We start from the raw sequence: 26535 nt of genomic DNA on the forward strand, positions 1-26535 counted from the left end.
ATGGCTATTTGGTGTCTAAAATTTGGCTATTTCAAGATGGTTTGAACGAAACCCACTGCAGTCACATAGGTTACTCCTATTGATAACGAAGCTAGGAATCTTTCATATGCACATTCCCACAGTAAATACCACAGACTTTGATATATACCAGGCATAGAACACTACCTGGGATGGAGACAAAACCAAAGTCCATCAAGGGTAATTGATCCTGCAACCCATCACAGGTCTATTTAGAGTGGTACTTGATCCTACAATTTCCCTACAACCGAGCACTGTTCTTTTATTCAATAAACACATGGGCTGTATTAGACAGGCCTGCACAAATTAAAAATTTGCATAACCGGAAAATCGGTTATGCCAAAAAAAATTGCATAACCTATTTTGATTTGCATAACCGGTTTTTTTTAAAAATGAAAAAGAACTTTAAAATAATTTTAATAAAGAACACCATTGTCATGTTGAAGTAAAAATGAACTGTAATAATATACCTTTATAGTATACACGTCAAACTTATACAGTCAAATTTTTCATCGCCATGTGTGATATTTGACAATTTCCCGTAATCAGCCGAAGTTTACCGATTAACGTTTATTAATGGAAGTATCGCAATTTCTGATTGGCCGCATTTTGAAGGAATTCCCTTCGGTGACATCCAACAACCAATGAGAATATCTTACACTTCACAATATAAGTATTCTAGCTAGACTGGTATCTGCCATTTCCGTAACATTTAATTATAATAACACGTCGGAAACCAGTCAAGTTGTTTGTACCCGCGATGTATCGTACGGTCACACGTTTTTCGATCGACACGCGTTTCTGATCGTTCACATTTGTAATTGCAATAGTGCGAGAATGTGCGAACACTGATGTCACCACAAGAACGAAAACGAACACGGAAGTCACTGCTTTGTTCCGAGAGAAAAATTATTAAATACTTATAATTTTTTATTTATATTTTATTCATATATTTCGCTTAAGCGATCGAAAACCGGTGACTCTAGGACATTTTATTCAGAAAGTTTTGCACGAACGGTAAATCGGTTATGCGAAATAAATTTGCATAACCGACGCACGAACGAAACGATCGTTCGTGCAATTTGTGCAGGCCTGTTAGAGGTATTTATTTGATAATTTACCAATATTTAATGATTACTGAAATAATCAAAATTCAGCACTTTGTTTGAAGACATTTATCTACAAGTATTGGTGGGATATTAACACACCAGCATGAAAGTTAAAATGTGGTGTTTAATCGTGTTGACGACTTTGACACATTTATTATTACTGTCACATATAATTTAAAAAAATTAAAATTATTTAAAAACATTTCTTTTAACATTAAAATCAATCTAGATGCCTGTTGAACAAGTAAAACCATGTTTCAAATCTTATACCTTCAATACAGTCACTACCTACAGAGAGTAATGTTTAATTACATCCACACTAGTTCAAAATACACTATACACTGGTAATTATATCTCTTTCATTAATTCACTCATTCATGTTCAAGTTCTATTATTATTTGTATATCATAATCCATACTATAATTGAAAGCACCCTATCTGAACACACTGACACAGATAAAGCTATTAATTAGCACTGGTTTGTCCCAATAACCAGGTGATTCCCTCCCCAGTGTGTTTTGCCTGTTGAAAATTGGTCAACTGTGATCGCCATCTGTTGACAATGACCATGGCCAATATTTGGACAGCCAGCAAGCCAACTAGCCCACCCAGGTGAGGTTAAGACCCTGGATGTGGGACACTGTGCTGTTCTGAGATCATGGTGACCACAAGACCAGGCCAACCGAGGGCATGGGAGGTCAGTAGCTCGCCTGGCTCTAACCCAATAACCCACACACTGTACACTGTAAGGTTACTCGGTCAATATCCACTGGTACCAGCAGACTCGATATCCAGAGCACCAGTGGGTTGGCCGCTTCCAGTCACTGTAATGTCAGACCGAAAAACACTGGCTAGGTGACCGAGTGGCACAATTAGATGTCTCCACCAATAAAAGAAAGTCAGGTACATGTTGCATCTTGAGTTGTAATTACTTGAAATAGTTCAGTAGGAAATTTAAAAAAATAAAAATAAAACATACAGAGAAGATAAACAGACTTGACATATTTAAAATAATAGGTACTTATGTACAGATGTATGTAGTTCTGAGTGTAACAGATCTATAACAGATATGTTTATATAGCTGAACATGAATCACGGATTGTATTTCATATTAAACAGGATTAAAAAAACCTAAAAAACCCCACACATACAAAAAGACTATATATTTTAAATAATACATATAAACAGGTAACACAGATATGTTTATGAATATAGCTGAACATGAAATATGGATTGTATTTCATACCAACCAGGAATTAAAAAAACACCAAAAAACCCCACACTTACAAATAGGCAATATATTTTAAATGATATGTATAAAGAGGTAACACCGATACATGTATGTTTGCAAATATAGCTGAACGTGAACTATGGTTTACATTCATAACAAATGTGCCTCGGCTGTTGCTGAGTGGTTAGAAACGAACAACAGCTGGTGTTTTTTGAAGATATGATTAGTGATAAAACAGTCTGCATTTAGACCGTGGGCCCACTATAACCCCCCCCCCCCCCCCCCCCCCCCCCCCCCCCCCCCCCGGGATTTTTCAAGATGAGTATATCTTTGAAGCCTATCCATAGACATATTCAAATCAGCTTGTCTGCAGGCAATCTGTTGGTGGGTGTGCCTGTAGGGCACATTTGAGTGTAGGCACCCTATTTATTTTTAACGGAAAATTTCTGATCAAGGTGAATGTTCCACATAATTTTCAAAAATATTTGAAAATAATTCTGGACTATATCACTGCTTTTACTTTAAAGCTGGGTTACTGGTGAATGTATTCCACCAAAAAATTATAAATTTTTTGGCATCTGACTAAGCATAGTAAGTCAATGAATTTGAAATATCCTGAGTATTACAAGCATAGTATATGAAAAACCTGCATGGCAATATTAAAGTTAACATTCAGACATATTTTGAACAGGTTTAAGACCAAATTATAATGCTATTCATGCTAAATTACATGTTCATAACAACAAACCACAAAGCAGTGCAATATGTGGTATGGATATAGTACCGGGGGTATACTCGCCAGCAAAAGTTACACAGTTCCCGATATACGTAATTCTCTATGTACATGTGTATATATACATACCATACCTAAAACATTCTGATCCTTTTATTATTGTATTGTATTTAATATCTGAAGGCAGCATTACTTAAATATGGTGCAGTACATGCTGTCTAAACCATTTACATGGATATTTTGAATATTTTTTATATTACACACAAGTCTTACAAACATAAAAAGTGAATTTACATACCATTCTAGGCAAGTCTGCATAACATATACAATTTATCTATCTCACAACAGTTCATCTTACAATAGCTAGTTTTTTTGTTGCTTTTTGTAATATTTTAAAATTGCAGTTCTATTTATATTAAGCTTAACTTATGTTTTGGTGTATATAATTGGTATCTACATAGAATATTGTCATCAGGCAAATATCTAGCACTATAAAAATCTAACTTTCATTCCCAATTCTCAATCATTTTATGTGACCCAAATATAATATATGCGAAGTTTACAATTTCCTATTTCTACATCCTTCCTTTTATTCTATAAAGTAGATGTTAATAACAATTACAAAACAATATAATATGAGGTATAAATAATTATATACTTCTCAAAATAAGTTACTAGTAAGCAATGCCAGAAATGTATTAATTTCTATGTATACACATACTTAGGATTGCCTGAAGCTTTTATTATTAAAAAACCAAATTGACATGGCTTTTTTCTATAACATATTGAGGCTTCAATATTCAAATATGGTTAAGTATATGGAGTTTATATACTATGTTCACAAATTTATGAATATGTCCCTCTGTTCTTAGTACCAGCCAATTATGTATGTTAAAACATTTACAATTCATCTATCTCACAGAAGCTTGTACTATTTTTAAAAACATATTTGTATTTAAATTGTGCTTAATTTATGCTTAGGTTTATGTAATTGACATCAGATATAGTCATCAGGCATATCTAGCACTTGACTTTCTTTCCTATTTCAGTCTTATCATCTGACTCAAATATGATGTCTATTATGTTCACAATATCTGTAATTTCTTATTTTTGCTCTGGGCCTTTGCTCCTGTTCCTCCCTCAATATGTCAACAGCTCTTGCATTATCAGATCACAAACCATCCAATTCAGCTTCAGTATTTCTTTGGACATTTCTCAGCTATTTCTATGTGGTTGAGGAATACCCTGGACTTTGTGATATGACTAATACCATATGAGACCATGGCAATTTGCTCTCTTCCAATTTGCTCTATTGGTACAGCATATTTCAGGGAATATCTACTGGATGGAAGGTTTGCAACTAATCCACAGTAGCACAATAACAGCATTCGTGGTTTGGCACTAAATTTCTCATGTGAAAGGGATTCTTCCAAGCCACACTTGATCTAAAGAATCCCTACAAAGGTCTTAAGAGACTGGAAGACCTTTTAAATGAAAAAAAGAAGAAAACTCTGCCCTCAGCTTCTTGGGAAGAGGGTTCTATTTGTGAGACAAAGTACACGTTTCAAAGGCAAACCATGTCTGGGGGTGTTGTAAAGTGCACAAGAAGATGCAGAGACAAAGATTATACTTCAATGTCTGTACATTGCTGCCAGTTCACCATCCCAGATACGGACATTTGTATACACTCAATTTGGCAACAAGAGGCATCTTATATATATGTGCACAGCATCATTAAGGATGCAGGGAAGACACCAACTAGCAATTCCAGCTGTGCTTGCCATTACTGGCTTTTATGCAGAATGGAAAACTGGAGGTTTTGAATATTCTCAAGCAACACCAAGACTTCCTTGAAATGTTGTTAGCTCATGGAAGTTCAGCAAAAATTGATGTTCATATATTTAAGAAGTAGATCATTTCATATACCTTCTCTATGGGAGTGCAGGTGCGAATAACATACAAAAACATCATGACTTGAGAAATATCTGGAAATGTTTGTTGCCAAACCAAGGATGATAATATTGAACTACAGTAGAGTATAAATCAGCCTTCTCCACTCTACATGTATGTATTCACTGAGAATGCTCTGAGAATGCACATAAAGAGAACAAATTGCCAAGTTGTCATTTGGTATCAGTCATACCAGCCAGTCCAGGCTATTCCCTAACCAAATTGTCATATGGCTGAGAAATTTTAGAAGGCACACTAGAGATAAAATAGTGATATGATACCATGAGACTGATGGACATACTGATGGGGGAACCAGAGCAGAGCCTGGAGAAGGAGAATACCAGACATTGTGAACATGACAGACATACTTTAATTGCATGAAAATGCAATGGAATATGAAAGGAAGTCAAAACTTTCCTAGATAATATTTGATGTAGAAACTAATTATATACACTTGAGCATAAGTTAAGCACAATGTAAATATAAAGGCAAATCTAAAAATATTACAAACACAGACTAGTATAAGATGAACTTCTGTGAGATAGATGACTTGTACATGTAATGCAAAAGAAATTATGGTAGGTACACAAAACTGATGCTTTAAATTTTTAACACTGGTGTTTAGTAAAGAGGGACATATTCATAATATTGATGCACATACATGTATACTCAACAAAATTAATTAAGGGCTAGTAAACTTTCTTATATTATAATATAATTCTTTGTTACTGTCATATAATTTTAACATGTTTTGGTCATATATATGGCTTCTATACATTGTTTCAGTAAACCTTTACTGGGATTTCACATACTTTTTGTCATTGTGTTCCCTCAAAATTGTTATTTAAGTCATTAAGTTTAAGAACATGCCACAATGCTGACAACTTTCAACTGAAGAAGTTGTATTTTCCCCCATATTTAAAGGAAAATGCTAAAATATCTATTGGACCTTAATTAATTTTGTTGAGTATAGTATAGGCAGATATACTGAACCATATTTGAATAATGCTGCCTCAATATATTAAATACAGTGCAATTTTTAATAGTAAAAGGTCCATGCAAGCAGCCCAAAATATGTGTAAATATAGAAAATAATGCATTTCAGGCATTACTTAACTTTTGCCGATGAGTATATTATTATTCATACCACATATTGCATTGTTATTTGGTTTCTTACTATTAACATCTAGTATAGGATGAATATCATTCATTTTGGCCTTATATCTGTTAAAAATTCATATGGATGACAACTTTATCACTATATTTAATTTTTCAATATAGTGTTTTTGGGACAAAAAATGTGCAACGGTACCCCCATTCAAATGGTGATATTTTTTTAATCCACCAACATTTTTGCTGCAGACAAGCAGATATTAAATTCATATATAATGAGGTATCTAAAAATACTTGTCTCCAAAAATCCCGGGGGGGGGGGGGGGGGGGGAGGGTTTCGGTATCTGGCCCATGGACTAATTATTGTTACATGTATGCTGTGCATTTTGGAATTGTGTAGTAAAGGAAAAGAATATTTGTTTAACAACATATTCCAGCCTATCTTAACCTATGACTATTTGGTGTCTAACATATGGTTATTTCAACTTTAGAAAGAGAGAGAAAAACTGTATATCTTTTGTATTGGGAAAGAGGAGGGGGTCAACCACATTGTCTGTGAGTCATGTTATGTGGCAACAGGAAAATACATAATGTGGTGGAGGAAAAAAGACAGAGATGTGATTTGGGAGTAGGTATTACCCGACATCGGGCTACACCAGTGTACAACATGTGAAGGAAGGAAGGAAATGTTTTATTTAACGATGCACTCAACACATTTTATTTATGGTTATATGGTGTCAGACCACACATATATATGATAGAAGAAACCCACTGTCGCCACTCTTTTCGATTAGCTGCAAGGGATCTTTTATATGCACCATCCCAGACAGGATAGCACATACCACAGCCTTTGTTACACCAGTCGTGGTGCACTGGCTGGAACGAGAAATAGCCCAATGGAGCCACCGATGGGGTACAACATATGCTACAGATAAAGCAGCAATATTATTTTTAAAGAATGAATTATTACGTGCAAAGGCTAAGCTTCCTCCAGTACCCCTCCCACTTCACTCTCCGGACTTGGTCATGTAGTGGTTAAGCCATCAGATTAAGGCTGGTAGGTACTGGGTTCACATCCCGGTATCAGAGCAACTCAATGGGTATAGGCGTAAGACCACTATACACTGACTTCCCTCATTAACCACTAACAACTAATCACTAACCCACTGTCCTGGGCAGACATTCCAGAAAGCTAAGGTGTATGTGTGCCCAGGACAGCGTGCTTGAACCTTAATTTGATATAAGCACGAAACTAAGAATAAACAAATACACCACAAAATAATGTAAAATTCAGTGATCATCCATCACTAAGTTTGATTTCAAACAACCTGTTTCTGTTAAGTACATAAAAATATACCTGTGGGTAAACAATAATGATAATCAGGTCAACTGCAGCCAGAACAAGACTACATTGTGCGTAAACAAAAACACTTTTCATGTAAACAAGCATCTGCAGACACAGTTTGTGGTTAATGGGTCAAGAGGTATCCTCAGGTAACCCCTACATCAGACACTGGACCATTCTAGTTTAGAGATGAACAGTCCATCTGTGGGGGGGGGGGGGGGGGGGGGGGTCAGGTTGTTATCTATTCACAATTACAGGTTCACTTCCTGAATGTGTGTGTACATAGTATCCTTTCTACCCTATACTGTAGTGTGGTCTAACCCAGTCAGTATGATTAAACACCCATTGACACCCCCATTCCAGCTTGTTCCATATGACCGGCATGTGCTCTCCTGTTCATGAAAAAGTGCATATAGTTAAAGTTTGTTTTGTTTAATGACAACACTAGAGCACTACTGGATGTCAAACATTTGGTAATTCTGACAAATAGTCTTAGACATGGTTTTAAACTGATGATTCAAATTTTTTTTTAGAATGAACAAAATTATAAGTATTATTATGAACCAACATGTAACTAATCCTAGCAGAATTCACATGGCTTATGGCTTAAATTTTTTTTGGTTTATCAAGATATGAACGAAAAAAGGTAAGCACCTCTGGACCAATCAGATTGCTGTAAAGTGAATAGACGCAAAGAAAATTTTATTATTAAATTATGAACTATAAGCTATACTGTTTAAATCTATTTTACTCTATACTTTGTATTCCAAATATGTAAAAAAAATATTATTCCTACTTTTGCTTTCACATATAAGCATCTCAAATCGTCTTAAAAAATATTAATAAAAAACCCATTCCAAGCTTTTTTAAAAAAACCCAAAGGATGACATCATTATTCATTATATGACATCGTTATTCATTACATGACGTCATTCGTGATAATTTTTAATATGTCATTAAACACAAATTATATCGCTATTCCGGGGTCAATTTTCCGTTTAGCTGCAGGATTTAATTATTTTTTTTATAAAATTTAATTGAGACTTGATTGGAAATGAAAACATGAAAGCAATCGTAATGCCATCTCCTGATATCTGACTACAACTAGCAGGTTTTTACTTAACTTTATCATAAAGTTAACCTTTAATTATGTTTTGTCATTTAGCAGGTCGACTGTGGTGGAACGGTGCCTTTAATAGTTTCTGTTAGCGTTCATCACAGTGCAATTGGTTGCAGGACCTCTGTAACACTGAGTCTGACCTCATTGTACTCAGTAAGTTTGTTCATCCCAGAGTGCACTTTTTGTCCTGATAAGGTACTGACGGGCAAAATGAGTTCAAATAAACCAAGCAAGAGCAAACAGGAATAGTAGTGCTCAGTGTGATCAATAATGACACTAAAAAACACATTGACAAATACATCTATTGAGTTCATGGGAATCTGATATCACTGAAGTTATTACAGATATTCGGTTATATAAGTACAGTCAGGTCATCCTACAAACAACTTTTAATAATATACTGAAATATAAAAAAGAAGAAAAAATATGTGGATTTTTATAATATTTAAAAAATAAATAAATATGGGGTGACTACACAACTGCTAATTTGATTACAAGTTGGACTAGTGCATGTTACTAACAACTGATCAGAAGCTATCACAGAGTGAAAAAAATCACTTGGATCTTTATGTCAAACAAACAGGAATTCAAAATACTGAAACACATAAGCTACTTGGGGTGAATTTTGACCATTTTCTTTTGTGGAAAGAACACACAAATAGATAAAATTTTATAACATTCTCAACTTCAAAACTATGTTACTGTTAAAAATGTTTAACATAGCTGCCATTTTATATAAGATTATTTTATTTTAATACTTATGTTCAGCCTGTACATGAATACGTACTGCCTGACAACATGGAGAAACCATTTCAAGCAAGATCTAAATAGAATCGAATTTTTTTTATTAAAAAGAGCTGCACACATTACTCAAAAGATTCCCCATCAAATCATCTCTGCAAAGAATTAAATGGCTGACAATGGACAAAAGGGTGAATACCAAAACAGGGCATACAATTTGAATTTTTCAGACAACCAATATGTCAGTTGTGTGGTTTTAGTGTTTACACGAACAATTTTCTTCAGTAGTTCAGATACAAATGAAAAGGTTAATGGGCAAGGAAATTCAAACAAGAATCTAAGATAAGTGATTTTTGTAGCTTTTCTCCTATCATAAATACAAAAATATACTTTTTGTGTGCTAGGACTAGCTTAAAAGCTACCAGGCGACAATAAAAATTAAGTTTGTTTGTCCTAACCCGACTGACTCTGTATCGACTGTGATGCTGATTTTAAACGGATACATTGTATCTTTCTCACACTGGCAATGTAGGCTTATATTCTTCCAAAAACAGTGATATTTTTTTAAAGATTATCTGACGAATGATTACAGCTTTTGCATGTTGTGTGGGACGTAGCCCAGTGGTAAAGCATTTGCTTGATGCGCGGTCAGTCTGAGATCGATCCCCTTCGGTGAGCCCATTGGGCTATTTCTCGCTCCAGCCAGTGCACCATGACTTGCACATCAAAGGCCGTGGTATGTGCTATCCTGTCTATGGGATGGTGCATATAAAAGTTCCTCTGCTGCTAATCGAAAAGAGTAGCCCATGGAATGGCAACAGCGGGTTTCCTCTCTCAATATCTGTGTGATTCTTAACCATATGTCTCGCACCATATAACCGTAAATAAAATGTGTTGAGTGTGTCATTAAATAACGGGGATCGATCCCAAACCGATCGCGCATCAAGCAAGCGCTTTCCCACTGGGCTACGTCTTGCTGATAGAGATCAAGGGTGCGAAGTGCCAAAGTTTCTAGAGAAGTTTGGTGACATAAAGCTTCTTTTGTTTAATGACACCACTAGAGCACATTGATCATCGGCTATTGAATGTCAAACATTTGGTAATTCTGATACACAGTCATCAGAGGAAACCCACTACATTTTTCCATTAGTAGCAAGGAATCTTTTATATACACCTTCCCACAGATCGGAAAGCACACAACACTGCTTTTGACCAGTTGTTGTATACTGATTGGAACAAGAAGAAGAAGAAAGTTTGGTGATATGATCCCCTGGAGAATTTTGAAAACAAGATGTCATGAAATGCTAGGAGTGAATTAAATTTAGTCTCAAATACCACGTGTTCCCTTATTTCTTTCTATCAGTATACAACACAGCTGGTGTTACACTAGTCATTGAGTTTAAGTTGGAATGGGAAAAAACTGATGTGCCCACCAAGGGGGATGGATCCTATGACCCATCACACCTCAACATCAATCACTCCACCACTAGGCTACATCCCATGAGGAATCAATACATCATGTATAAACATCTAATTTCCACTTTTAAGTCAACCCAGATATTATTAGTTTTATCTTCAGATAAGTCTTCTGTCCTAAATATCCAATCTAATTCAAATGCAATTCAGAATATTAGACCAGATGGGCTATTAACCGACATTATTTCCTGAAGACAAAATGGGATTGTCCACTTAAAGGCAATTCAAACTCTCTACACAGAAATGATACTCAGCTGCCCTACTACACTTAGAAATGGAACAGCCCACTGATGTCTTCTTGTTTTGTAGATTACATATTTACTTGTGATTCCATGATTCTGGATCAAACCATTTGCTCAAACAGGTGTGTTACACATTTGAAAGTAATGTACAGCAAACCAATGGTTTTATGAAAACAGAGAAATCAGAAACATTTTCTTTGGGGGGAGGGGGGAGAGGGGAGGTGGGAGGGTAGGGGTAGTGGGTGGGTGTTTGATGTGGTGGTTTTGACTTGAATATCAAAATGAGAAATATCAACAAAGCTGTGGTGTAACAAAGTGCAGCTAGTTATTCATTTCTGTTATAAATAATAAATGGTATCTATTACAACCACCTAGACATAACTGTCAAGAGTGCGGTGAAGTGTTGTGGGGACTGTCCCACATGCCACTGACATCAGCGTGCTGGTTCTATTAAAGGTACTAGGTCAGGTTTACTCAGCCTCACCCACTGTCAGCACTGGTAAAGCACCAGGTCATGTTCTCCATTACAGAACAGTCTGACCTAATAGTCTAGTTGTCAATCAGACACCAAACAGCAGCCCGTTTAACTAGGCACACTTATGAAGGTACCCATTCCTCAGTGTCTGGCAGGAAGAAGTATGCAGAAGTCAGCCAGCCAGACACGTGATCATCCCATAGAGAGGAAACATCAATAAACGGTTATTAGCGAACTGCATCCTATATTCTAGTGTGCAATGTTTGCCATCCATCCAGTGTAGTCTGCTTATCTAAAATTAGCATACAGCAAGACTTTTTTCAAACATAACTTTCAATGAATTAAAAAAAAAAAAGTAAACAAAAGGAAATGTACTTACATATAGTTAGAGGGAAACACAACAACAAACAGTCCCCCACTAACCCCCCAAAAAACAACAACAACAAACCCCCCAAAAAACCCAACCACCACCACAAAACAAATAAAGAAACAAATTGTTATAATATTTTATCTTAAATTTTCTTAAGCATATCTGTTGACAAAATGCATCAATAGAAATTGCAGAGATCAATTTTGCTAATTAAAAAAAAAAGGATTTCCATTTCACCACATCAAAATCAAGTTAAAAAACTGAAAAAACAACAACCCATAAAATAATTATTATCTTAACTAGCTATCTTCCCAGTTTCAACATTTAGTTACTCCCTGTATTTTTAATCATTAAACAGCTATGTTCCGTGACCACCAAAACTGTCCATCTTATAATCTTATAACATTGCCACAACTTGAGTATTTGAAACAGTAATGTGATGAGAACAGGTTCTTAGCCATTTGTAAAAGCATTTTCGAAAACACAGAATATTCGAGGAAGGAGGAAGTTCTGATGAAAAGATGTTACAGGTTAAAAAAAAACCCCAATATATGATGATGATTACTCCTAGCAGTAACTATCATAATTTCTGTTTCAAATGTTAGGAGCCAACAGCCATTAATTCTATTATAGGTACCATGTAAAAACAGATGGTCACAATTAAAAAACAGGTGATCAGTTACGGTATGTCAACCCTTGTTAAAGGTAGGTAAATGACTATTTGGTGCAAGGTATTTTTAATATGACAGATCATTGAAAACAGTGGCGTAGCGTGGGTTGCCAGTGCCCACGGGGCAAGGCAAGGATTGTGCCCCCTAACCAGTGGACCGTTAGCACTCCCCAAGTCCCTTCCACCAGTCCAAAATTTTGCGCTCAGGGCAACCGCCCTGGTGGCCCCAACCACGCTATGCCACTGATTGAAAGTACAAATTTTATTATTTATGTCAAAGTGACAGTGGGTTACAAAATAACTCAAAAATAAAATCCTGAAATTTTAATACTGATAGTTGGATACTGAGATAGTAAAAGTGAAGAATTCTGGCTATATCTGGAGGACTTTCATCTCTATTATGTGTTGATAGTGGACATTCAAAGCACACATTTACTGAGCTTTATATGTCAACAACTTGTTTTAATGCATAGCTAATCATTCCATTTAACTATTTCATATAATAATATAGACATACAGATGTTTAATGTCAGCAACTTGTTTTAATACATAGCTAATCATTCCTTTAAACTATTTCACATAATAATATAGACATACAAATGTTATATGTCAGCAACTTGTTTTAATGCATAGCTAATCATCCCTTTAAACTATTTCACATAATAATATAGACATACAAATGTTATATGTCAGCAACTTGTTTTAATGCATAGCTAATCATCCCTTTAAACTATTTCACATAATAATATAGACATACAAATGTTTTATGTCAGCAACTTGTTTTAATGCATAGCTAATCATCCCTTTAACGTAACATCACTAATAGCCTTGAATTATACAATGTACCAGTTTAAAAATTCCATATTACTTCACTTAGTATTTTAATAAACACTTCTTAGACTACACATGCAAGTGTGTTAGTTGTTGACTTTAGTGACTTTTATATACTCTGGCAAAAAAGAAACACATAGGCGAAATATTCATGAAATTATCTCTTTATACAAAGTGGCATAATTTCGTTATTTATGATCGTATCAGTCAAATTTGACATGAGTATGTGACAATATTCTTGCTACGGACTGACGGCAGTGGAGACGTTTTCGTCACCAAACAGTGTCGCACGAGGCCTCCTGAAATCAGTACTTTGTGTAGCCACAAGCAGCAGCAATCACTGCATGACATCTCCTTGGCATAGACTGAATGAGTCTCTGAATCCATGCATGTGGAATCCTAGTCCATTCTTCCTGCAGTGCATGTGACAGTTGCGGAAATGTCTGAGGCTCCGGGTCACGCTGGCATACACGTCTGTCCAGTTCGCTCCATAGATGTTTAATGGGGTTGAGATCTGGCGATCTTGATGGCCATGGCAGCACATTAATGTTCTCATTCTGTAGAAAATCCATTGTTACACGTGCCGTATCAGGCCTGGCATTGTCCTGCTGAAAGAGTTCTCTCTGTCGATTCAAAATGGGAAAGCATGTGACGGCGAAGAATTTCATCCCGGTAGCGTACAGCTGTCAGGTTGCCTTGTACGAACACAAGTTCACTTCTGCAGGTGTATGAGATGGCTCCCCACATCATGACACTCCCTCCACCGAATCTGTCAACTTGGGCAACGCAGTTGTTGGCAAAACGTTCATTGCGGCATCTGTAAACACGTTGTCGTCCATCACGTCGCTGTAGAAGGAATGTCACTCATCGCTGAACCATACTCGCTGCCAGTCTCCCCAAGTTTCCACCCCTGTACATTTGTGCACCAGTGAACACGTAAATGTCGATGTTGACATCGCAGGACAGGGCCAACATACGATCTCCTAGCCCGTAAACCAGCTTCTCGACGTCGGTTCCAAATGGTTTGTGCAGACACCCTTCTCAAACCAGGTATGCGTCAGCAGTGTTCATTGCTGTGGCAGTTCGGTGACTTAAGTGCAGAACCCAGATGTAGTGATCTTGTGCTGCAGTTGTTATGCAAGGTCTTCCACTTCTGGGCCAGTTTTCAGCTGATTGCAACTGCTGGTACCTGTCCCAGAGACATGAAATGGTGCTCTGATGGACGTTCATGTGGCGTGTGACTGCTGACTGCGATTCACCTAACTGGAGGCGGCCTATTGCAATGTTTCGATTCGGCAGGTTTAGTCTTGGAATCTTGTAACTTGTCTACGTCGAAATGGAAATGAGGCATCATTGCGAGCATTGCAGCTTTAAATACCCATCACTATCCCAATCTCCCCCCCCCCCCCCCCCCCCCACCCCGAGTTTCACGTGCATTTGCCAAAATCTGACCATTTCACGCTGATTTTCTGCAATTGTCGCATAACGTGTGTTACATTTGTTTTAGGGTGCATTTGGGCATGCTGTCCCATTCCAGGAACATTAACAAACATGGTCATTCAGCAACATTGTACAAAAAAACAATATTTTGTAAAATCAAACACTTTTCTTCTTTCCCTATCACCTATGTGTTTCTTTTTTGACAGAGTATATAACATCTATAAACATTTTTTTTCAAGCTTATACATTGTTGAACAGTGGCTATGGTGCCTATGTATGGATGTCTTATTTTAAGTAAAATGTTCAACACAACACTTCTACTAGTCACTTGTTATGTATTATTATATTATCAAGTGTTATGGTTGGCCTGATGATGAGATATGTGTAGATATACATAGAGAGAGAGATAGTTTAATCAATTTTTTGCTGTAATTTATACTGACAAAATATACTACCTGTTTCTGTTGCCGAGTGGCCTAATCCAAAAGAAAAAAACCTGTACCTATTTACTTGGGTTTGAAAGGAGGGCATTTAGTCTCGGTGACAGATTTCCTAATAAAAATTATGCCGTATTAAAGAAAATTATTTTAATTGTATATTACATTAAATATATTCTGACACTTTGATGTAATATAATAAAAAGATAAAGATTGAACTGACAACGCTGTATCATTAATTATCGAAAACCGTATGAAATCGAAAACCGTATTATTTTACTTCCGGGTATTTTGTATAATGTCTGTGCATGTACGATCATTGACACAACAACAATGTCTTGTTAAGAAAGCACACTTATAACAAATTTCCTTAAAAATGTGGAAAAAAAGGTAAGAATAAGTTTATGCACAATAAAATGTATTATTACAGTTAGTTTGTACCCTTTAATCTTACGGCATGCAATGCAAATGCATGCCTAAACGGAATCCAGACAATCAAACACATCTGCTAGCACTGCCGATTGAGTAATGACTGGTTAGCTGCTTTCAGGTCACGTTATTGTCACATGACTGTTTTGGCGGGGAAAAGCCAATTTTGTGTTGTTGCCATTACGTTGATAACGTCATAGTACATTTTCGATACTGCTTTGAAAATGACGTTTTCTTACCACCTGGTGCAATTCTTGATGGAACAGAGATAACTTGTGAGTATGTACTTACCTTTTTATACATTTTATTTCTAAACTGAACAAGGTAAGCATTAATGTCGTTAAGTTGATAGCCTGACATGACTGAGCATGCGCACCAGCCATTTCCTCTTAGTCGTACGGTTTTCGATTAAACAAGAAATTGTCATCCCCTTACAACCCCATTGTTCTTAATCGTGCATGTACCATTCGCATATTAACTGTTACGTCACTTTCAGTGGATGAATACTGCCACTGGTATAAATGAATCTTACAGCACATTGGCAAACGACACAATTAACAAACTCATTATTCAGATTTACTTACAATCCAGAGTTGCAAACATGTTAAATGTAAAACTAATGTGGAAAATGCCATGAACATTATTTTTCCACAGCATTTGTTTTTGCCATGTAACTTTCTTAATTGCAGGAGTTGCTGGTTGGAAAGAGAAAACACCCAATCAGTTCAATGGATCCACTGAGGTGGTTCAATCCTGCGAAGAAAGCAACTCAGGCAAGCATTCAACCGACTGAGCTAAATCCCTCTCCGAGAGAACTATTAAAGTAATACATGTCCCCTACAAGATCAAACAAATTTTCATATCTCCTAAGATCAAGGGCCAAGGGGTAAACTGCAATGACAGTCAAACCTGATCTGAAACAGTACATGGTACAACCATACACAAACATTCAGCTCTGTGTATCTTGAGGCATTGGGGAAAGGGGAGAGTCCGGAAAACAATAATACATAATACTTATTTATTCATTTGTTACAAATCTACATCTATTTCAACAGAATATAAATAAATACAAAAGACAAGCATTCTGAGAGTACTACTAAAACAATATATGCCTCCTATCGGGCCCAACAATGTTTCTTATTTTCTTAGTTCAAGAGCAATAACTCTGTCCAAAATAGATAAATCACCATGAAAGTCAAACTTGCTGTTTATCTATATACGATAAGGCTATACACAAATTTTTTTATTGAGAAATTTGGAAAAACGTCTGGAAAACTATTTGTAAGACAGGCAGACAGACAATCAGACAGACAGAAGAACAGAGACGAAACCATAGTACCCTCTGGTACTCTGGTTAGACAGGCCAGGGCCTAATAAACTACTTTATTATCCACGTGGTTCAACATAACCGAGTTAATAATAATAATACGAAGCACACGTGTAATAACAAGTGTAATGACGTAATTTGGGGAAGCGATGTCATAACATTACGTTGCTTCTCCAGTCCTAGCTCAGACTGTGCATTTGAAACATGACGTCATTTCGTTGTCTCCTTCTAGTTGTGGCTGAAACATTTTGAGTTGGGTTTTGTTATTCATAAAGAAAGCAATAATAATAATATGAATAATAAAGAAATTATTACACTTTCATGTGCGTCAATTTGATTTTAAGAAACTTGTGTCAGGATTCATGTATTACCCTCGCTCTTACTCAGGCAATACAAAAATCCTGACACTAGTTTCGTAACACCAGTATGACACACAAGCTTGTATAATAATCTCTTTGTGTGACTTACCAATACAGGGTTCTCTCTCGACTGGAAGGTGAAATCTAGTTCTACTCCAGAAGGTCCACAACTAATGGACATGGGTAAGAGATTACTCGATGGAATCACGTGACCTGCAATTGGAAATATGTCAAGTGGATAATAAGAAAAATCAGCTTAATTTGAAATGTACAAATTATCTGTTCATCGTAAATGAATGTTGTAAAGCATTACCAAAAAGTTAGTTTGTTTTATTTAACACCACCACTAGAGCGTATTGATTTATTGGATGTCAAACATAATTTTGAGAAATAGTCTTAGAGCAGAAACCTGCAACATTTTTGTTTAGTAGTAGCAAGAGATCTTTTATATGCACCAACCCACAGACAGGATAGCACATACCATGGCCTTTGATATACCAGTCGTTGTGCAGTGGCTGAAATGAGAAATAGCCCAATGAACCCACCAATGGGGATCGATCCTAGACCGATTGCACATCAAGCTAGTGCTTTACGAGAGCTACATCCCATCCCAAAGCCTGGCTAAAGACGCGGGTTTACAACATTCGTTCACTTAGGATGGACAATAGGCAATTCCTTGTTAGTTATTTTCCAATCTAATTAAAATTAGCTCCACTATTACATGTGGATCTAACACCAGCCAGTTGGAGCTCATGTCCACCAATCAAAACCTTACTTGCAGAATCCTGCCAGTGATTTAAAAACAATTTGAAAACATTCCGAATTATCCTGAGGGTATACGACATGTTTCGTGTGAATTACGAATGCCTTAAAACATGTTTTATTTTATAAAATAAATAATTTGTAATGTAAAACTGAAGACTGATTTAGTTTTTTTAAATTTTATAAATAAATAAATAATTTTTAATGTAAAATTGAAGACTGATAACCCACCTCGTACATATTGGTATGGTTCGCTGTACTGCGGCCACTAAAATAGACTCGCCCGATATTTTTAGAATTTGTATGCTCCCAAATAACGTTATAAAAGGCGAAGTGTGATTGGTCAATATTTAAATTATTATTTACAGACGAAATGTTACCTGGACATTGGGGACTACGCAGTGTTGTTAGTTTTAAATCACTGGCAGGATTCTGCAAGTAAGGTTTTGATTGGTGGACATGAGCTCCAACTGGCTGTCTTTAGATCCACATGTAATAGTGTAGCTAATTTTAATTAGATTGGTTATTTTCTAATTATAACCCATGTTCCAATTATGAGTTGTTTTTATATTAACATGAAATACCAAGTCAGTTTTAAAATGAATGGAAAGGAAAGATATATCTGTGTAACATATGGTTATTTTGACACTTGGTTGAGAGAAATGCAACCTACAGCTGATACAAAGGCTACTTTTACCAACAAAGCAGCAAGATATCTTTTATATTCAATTTCCCATAGTAAAATAAATGTTACAACTTACCACATGAATATTCCACAATTCTTTCAGGTTTGACTCCTGCAGCATAAAATAACTGTTCTTTAAATTCCGACAACTAAAATAAGAAAATATGACAAAATATCAGTGATTATTGGTCTGGTTTTTTTAATCCTTTATTTCTCCAATTTTTTAGAATACTACATGAATCTGATGCACAAGTTAACTATAAGCACTAGAACCGTACCTAGATTTTAGTTGGAAAAGGTGTTTAAATTTATTTTAAAACTATTTTCTGAAAATATGTAAGAAATATAATTTACTACATTCATGGCCATTAGATACCATTTATCATACAAGTTGTTTTAAAACGTATATAATGAGCAAAAGCAAGTTGGATACATTTTTAAACAACAAGGCTTGATGCAGCCAGTTGTATGTATTTAAAATGTTAGTGCACGTATATGTGTTATCAAAAATAATGATGGTTGTGTAAGAAAAACCATAGAACGCTTAAATTTTTATCACATCACTACTGGCTTAACCATGACACCACCAAGGCCAGTGAATATTATTGAAAGTAGTCTTGGAACAAAAGGGAGATATTTTTTTTTAAATCAATCTTTTTGGAGTAAAAATAGCTTCACAGCCAAAATATATATCGGCTGTTGGGTGTTCTGAATTAAGAATATGAATGGAAAGAGTAAAATTTCACCTGCCTCAAAATTGAAACAAAAAATGTGGGTGTTACATGAATAAATGATAGTTACACATGTTAAGATAGAACAAGCATGCTGCTAATGCAATACCTGTCCCCTCAAGGGCCACAATTCTGTGAAAAATGGCTATATTGCCAGTACATGTTAAAGCTATACATAAAATTTCACCTCAATATCTTAAGGCATTGCAAGAAAAGTCCAGTAAACAAATTTCCATGTCTAAGTTCAAGGGCCATAACTTAGTCAAAAATTAGTAAATTTCCACGAAAGTCAAACCTGATCTGTAACAGTACATGATAAAGCTATACCCAAAATGTCAGCTCAATATCTCAAGGCATTGTGAAAAAACCCCATCTGGAGAACTAAATGGATCGATGGACAGATGAAGATATAACCTGTAGTCCCCTCCAGTTGGACCGGTAGAGGACTAATAGCAGAAATGACATGTGACAGTAATATAAAGGGCAACGTACAGGTTGCATGGTCCCTCCAGCCACTATAACAGCCCGGGCCTCGGTCAGGACACTGGCAAAGTGAACAGCCGGGTTGAGCAGCAGAAACTTGAGAGTTGACTGACTGAATAGAGCTGAAATACAGAACACAGCTGACAATCAAAATATAGGAGAGTACAAAATCATAACCGAAACTTTTACTACTGGCATAAAATTCAACTGTGAAGAAAAACATTAAAAACAAAGCAGTTTTATTAAACCCAAATAACGTATGAAAATTCCAGTTTTTTTTTAAATTGTAATAAGAAGAAATGTCCTCCTTTTCTATTAATGTCAAAAAGTGGACTGAACTACAACAAACACAATTTAGCTTTGTAGATAACTGAAATTAAGTTCATGTGAGAAAAAAACTGTTTTCCACATGCATGACAGGAGGTGACATGGAAGTTCAACACTAACTTCTAAATTAATATAAGTAAAATCATTGCAACTGATGTAATAAATAGAGATTATTAACCGAGCTTGTGTGTCGTACTGATTTTACAAAACGAGTGTCACGATTTTTATATTGTCCGAGGGAGAGCGAGAATAATACATAAATCCTGACACAAGTTTCGTAAAATCTATACGACAAAGAGTGTCGTATAGATTTTACGAAACTTATGAGTGTAATAATTTCATAATTATCCATATTATTGTTATTTTTTTATGAATAGCAAGGACCGTTTCAAAATGTTTAAACCACAACTAGAAGGAGACGACGAAATGTCGTCATATTTCACATGCAAAGTCTGAACTAGGACTGGAGTAAACAACGTCATGTTATGAAGTTGCTTTCCAAAATTATGTCATCACACTTGTTATTACACGTGTGCTTCGTATGATTATTATTAACTTTGTTATGTTGAACCATATGGATAATAAAAGTGAGAAGTATCTAGAAAAAGCAGTTGTTAAATGCATTACATGTGATAGAAGTTACTTGCATGACTCCCCCAATATGAATCAAATAAAGTGATTGCCTTTAATGCAACAGATATAAAACACTATTCACAAATAAATAATATAACAAACTGATGTATGAGTTACTAATGCAACAAAAACACACACCCACTTGTCCCTAATTAATATAACAGAAATGATGCACATGTATGTGCCCCTAATGTTTCAGAAATAAAGTGTTAATTTCTAATTCAACAGCAATAAAGAGCCTTCCTCTAATATAACAAAAACGATGATGTGCAACAGAAAACAGTGGTCAAAACAAAATGTCAGGCACAGAGATTACCTTGTCGAGTGAACACGATTCGGCCATCTTTGTCTGCGTTAGTCAGAGCTTTCAGAAAACCTTCAATGTGCATTAAAGGAGAGCTGAAGTTTAAGGTCACTTCCGGATCTTTGACAATCACAGCAGCTGTAAGAAAAACGTTAAATTAAGCAAAATGTAACACAAGAATTACATAATGAGTGCAGACACTCACAAACATGAACAATTTCAGTCCCTGCTAAAGGTGACTACTCCAGACTACTTATGTATGATTGCTCAATATGATATTATCTTAAATAACTCCCCATAATCTAATTAGGAAGCATATAATCAATCCCCTGAAGTTGTTTTCATGGCAAGGTTTGATATTGAAATTTCTGTATTTTTAAGTTGTATGTCAACTTGTGCATATATGAACACAACTTAAATGTGGCTAAAATCCCTCACAATGAAATAACATAAGACTGTGTCCATGTGTCCAGTGCAAAATGCAAGCTGGTGTACGGCTGTGGGTACATTTGTTCTGACTGGATCATGTAGCAGTAGTTATGAAAACGTATATGGAAACATACAAGTGGATATAGCAATCACATAAATGAACATACACACACAAAATATGGCAGCATCTGCACTCACATTGCATTCACACAAGTGAGTTGCATTTGCACAAGCGAGTTGCATTCGTACAAGTGAGCTGCAGATAAATCATGATTCTTTTTTCAAGTGTTATGTGCAGTGTGATAAAACAAAGTGAGTATTTTTCAAATATTTAGATTACACATGAACTGCTATATTTTCTGCACCATTACTATTTCAGTAAGTTACCTGTATTTTCTTTAGTGGCCGCTGTATTTCTATTTTGTTGAATCTCTTGCAGAAATTTAGAGACACCAGACCTTGAATGTTCATCTTTTTCAGCAACTGCAACTGAAAAATTTATTATTAGTAAAATAAATCATGACTGTAAATATACTCAACCAGAATACACTCACAAACATCCTAATATGTATTTGTAATTTAGCTTTGTATTTGTAATTCATCTATCATCAGAATTACTGTAAAAATGGATTAAGATTGAAACATGTTTTTTGGGGGAATATGCACCTTAGCACATGTTTCCGATGTGTACATTTTGCAAAGGACCAACATTTTAAATGCACCATAACCTGGAAAATAATGTGTGCATATACATTTTGCGACTTTAAGAAAACAATTATGTGTGCACATTTCCCCCTCCAGTTTACAGTATTCAAATGTAATCATCAAAGAAATATAATCTACAAGAATGTCTATAATAGCATGTGCTAAAATTAAAATCCACTCTTTGTCATTCACAGATAAAATGGGGGATATTTTCAAACTAATTACATACATCGTTCACTGTTAATAAGGCTTTCAACATTTAGCAATGTCATCAAACCATTCTTTATAGACAAATATTTTTTAATTCCTTTCTTTACATGTTTTCCCAATCATATGCAATGATACAAAATGTTTGTCGAACCATTAAACAACGAAAATTAAAATTTACCCTTATTGGATTTCTATCTTTTTTTTTGTTACAAACGTTCTACGTGTAATATCTATCACGTGTTATATAATAAAAATTAACAAAATCTGAAACTTACCAGGCACAACATCACCAATTTCATACTTTTCAACAAAACCATGCAACTAAAAAATAAGACAAAGTAACAACTTTCAACATCACTGCAAATTACAATGAAACAAAACTGACAAAATTCATTATTATATATCACATTATTTTCCATGACACTGATCTAAAAAAACAAAAACATCCATTACACCCACAATTGCCTTTCAAACTTAAACCCCTGCGCGTACAGCACAAATTGAAGTTTAGAGTAAAATTCTGTGATATTTGTATTTGTATTTTTGCACAGTTCTTTACACTGTTTTTGTTTAAACCTTCAATTTTTATATTGATGTTGATCATGACTTTATTTATTTGCATTACGATAGTTTGACACCCAATAGCCGATGTATTTTTCGTGCTGGGGTGTCGTTAAACATTCATTCATTCATTCATTCAAACTTAAAATAAATGAATAAACTTAAGATTAGATGGTCAACACTTTCAAGAAAAAGAGCAATTTAAATTTATAAAAACCTCTGACCACAAAATTATCTGCTCCATTTTGTGAAATATCTAAAATGTTGACCGAAATTTGCATAATTGTTTTTACATTCTTCTTCTTCTTTAAAAATGTTTTTACCTTCTCACTTGTTAACCGTTGCTAAGAAAACCCTATAACAATAGCTCGCCAAATCACAAAATATGAATTAAAGTTGAATTTACTTGTCGTTTATAGATGTACTGCCAATTTTGCTGTTTGGCTAAATGAAACTTGAATTGGGAAACAGATGTTCTTAGTAAATTTGCCAAATTGCTAATATTTTATGGGCCTGAACCCCATATAAGGTAAAAGTAAAAGTATTTTCCTTACCTTTCGACTGATCATACTTTTGTGGCAATAGTGCAGCACTTTAAATAGATTCATATTGTCCAGTTTAGCATCAAACAGGAAGTTATTCACCGTCAACAGCTTGGTTTCTACAATTAATCAAATATTCACAAAATAATTTCTCATTCAGTTGTTAAGGATGTGCATGATCTAGCAGATGGTAAAGCGTTTGCCTGAGGCACTTGAGTCATTGGATCAAACCTCCTCAATGGATCCATTGAGTCCCTCCCCTCATCATAACCAGTGCTCCACAACTAGTATATCAAAGGCCGTGGAATGTGCCGACCTCTCTGTGGGAATGTGTAAATAAATGAACCCTTATTGCTTATGAAAAAATGTATCTAAAGACAGTATGAATTATCAATTATGTATTTAAAAACCACTTAAGGATTAAGTTACTTCATACTCACATTAAAAAAAACCCAAACCTGTAACTGGTATGAGACCATAATTTTTCTGTTTTGAGGACTTCTCAATCCTGTATCTTACCACATCCAACACCAGATGTTTGACATATAATATAACATTAATAGTTGAACAAGATCAAATAATAAGGACAGAACAGTTTTTGTATGGCACTAAAATCTGGAATTCTGACAATAATAAAACAGAAATGAAAAACACACCTGGCTTTCCAATGTGCTGTTTATCTGCAGGCAGATCAGTATTACCTGTAAAACAATAGGTCATTAAATTAGTATTGCTACCAAAACAAATTACATATTAGATATCTGAATTTATTCACAACCAAATACCCACCCCAATTTCTCCATCGCAGTTGCTGCCATTAGTCATTTTAAATAATCTCATTTAAAGGCATTCTATTTTTCTTGATTCTTTTTGATAATTTATTTTCCCAGAAATATGGTATTGTAATGTGAAGGATGGAATTGTTTCCTGGTTTACAGGTAATTGTTTTAAAACCACATATGCTCACTTAAATATACTGATTGAAAGAATTAAGTGAGCCCATTGTATCTGGAACCAAATTTAATCCACTGTTAGAGTAGGCAGTACTAAACCAAATAACTTCCGGCTGGGTCAAAGTTCGAGGTGCACCCAACTTTTGATAGAGAAGTGAACACCACAAGTCCTGTGATTGGTGATAAATGTGAGTGTGTTGGTTGTAAAAAAAAAAGTTTTATCTGGGCAAAAGATGTATGCAATTTTATTTCATCTAGTACCAGTGTCAAGTAACCTTGTGCTTGAAACATGTATGAGGTACCTGTAAAAAAAGTACTCGAATTTTGTGCAGAACTAGGGTAGTCATAGATGCTACCCGTTATCTCAGAAATGAACAGCTTCAACCCCAATTTTTTCTGATTCACTTTAAGGGTGATGGGTGGTAGTATTTTTATCCGTGGCGTTTATGTCGATTGATACACTGCAGGTAGGAGGTTTAGCCACATGTGTTACTATTGTCATCTATGGGATTGGATTTGGTAGTATACACCCTGTAGAGTAGAATAAAATACAGTTGTGTAATGTGAGGCAATGTCAGTACTGTGGCATAGAATGTCAGTAACACAGCTACCGTCTTGATGCTATGGATGAGGGTTTTGGTTATGGACCACACAGATATTGAGAGAAGAAACCTGCTGTCGCCACTTCATGGGTTACTCTTTTTGATTAGCAGCAAGGGATCTTTTTGATGCACCATCCCACAGACAGGATAGTACATACCATGGCCTTTATTACCCCAGTTGTGGAGCACTGGCTGGAAAGAGAAATAGCCCAATGGGTCCACTGACTGGAATCGATCCTAGTCCGACCATGCATCAAGCGAATGCTTTACCACTGGGCTACGTCCCGCCCCTACGTCCCAGACAGGGTAGTACATACCACGTCCTTTGATATACCAGTCGTGGTGCGCTGGCTGGAACGAAAAATAGCCTAATGGGCCTACCGACAGGGATCGATTCCACACTGACCGACCACTGTACCATTGAACTACGTCCCACCCCAATAAAAGTACAGTCACTCTAATAAGACTAACACTCACATCTTTCTGTTAAAACTGTAGTTTACATTATTTCATAAATGCATAACCAAATAAACATTTTGAAAGTATTGATAAAGCAATATACGTCCCCTACCAGGTTCAACATATTTATGTATGTCCAAGGGCCATAACTCCATTACAAATGAGCAAATTGCCACGGAATTAAAACACTACATGATAAAGGTATACAAGGACTTTCAGCACAATATATTGAGGCATTGCAAAAAAAAAAAAGTCCGAAAAACTATAGATGGAGACAAAACCTACAGTTCCCTTTGATTGGACTGGTAGGGGACTAATAGTGAGGCTCAATAAAAACAGAAAACTCACCTCCAAGACATTTGATTAAACTTGATAACACAAACAAAATCTGTCGAACATACATCAAGTTTTTAGCTTTCAGTCTTGAATGAAACTTCTGTTCATACTGTTTTAGTTGGGAATGTGCTCGTACCAGCTGCAGGAAAAAAGCAACAACAAAATATTAAAGAGTATTCTTTACAAAATCACTGAAAGTCTAAAACATCAAGTGAATATTAATTTATTTATGTTTGCAATAATTTAATTTTAACAATAACGAATGGGACACAAATGCTGACATACCTGCTGAACAAAAGCAATAATGTGAAAAATTCTTTATAACTTACGGAAAAACCCTCACTGATATTTGAAAATATTTATAAATAAAGGTTAACAATAAGTACAAGTGGCCAGA

The 26535-nt window shown here is 35.5% G+C and overlaps 1 protein-coding gene across 1 annotated transcript in view; it reads right to left on the minus strand.

Annotated features, from left to right (window-relative positions):
• LOC121374377 (ATP-dependent DNA helicase DDX11-like) overlaps positions 1-26535 on the minus strand; it is a 48688-nt gene that overhangs the window by 21510 nt on the left and 643 nt on the right. The window contains exons 2-10 of the mRNA XM_041501478.1: positions 26151-26277; positions 24445-24489; positions 23801-23907; positions 22961-23006; positions 22158-22259; positions 21354-21479; positions 20087-20199; positions 18940-19012; positions 17526-17629 (exon numbers count right to left, since the gene is read on the minus strand). Of these exons, the coding sequence (XP_041357412.1) occupies positions 17526-17629; positions 18940-19012; positions 20087-20199; positions 21354-21479; positions 22158-22259; positions 22961-23006; positions 23801-23907; positions 24445-24489; positions 26151-26277 (843 nt within the window). The remainder of the gene's footprint in view (positions 1-17525; positions 17630-18939; positions 19013-20086; positions 20200-21353; positions 21480-22157; positions 22260-22960; positions 23007-23800; positions 23908-24444; positions 24490-26150; positions 26278-26535) is intronic.

This window comes from Gigantopelta aegis, chromosome 6 (genome assembly GCF_016097555.1).
Source record: "Gigantopelta aegis isolate Gae_Host chromosome 6, Gae_host_genome, whole genome shotgun sequence".
NCBI lineage: Eukaryota > Metazoa > Mollusca > Gastropoda > Neomphalida > Peltospiridae > Gigantopelta > Gigantopelta aegis.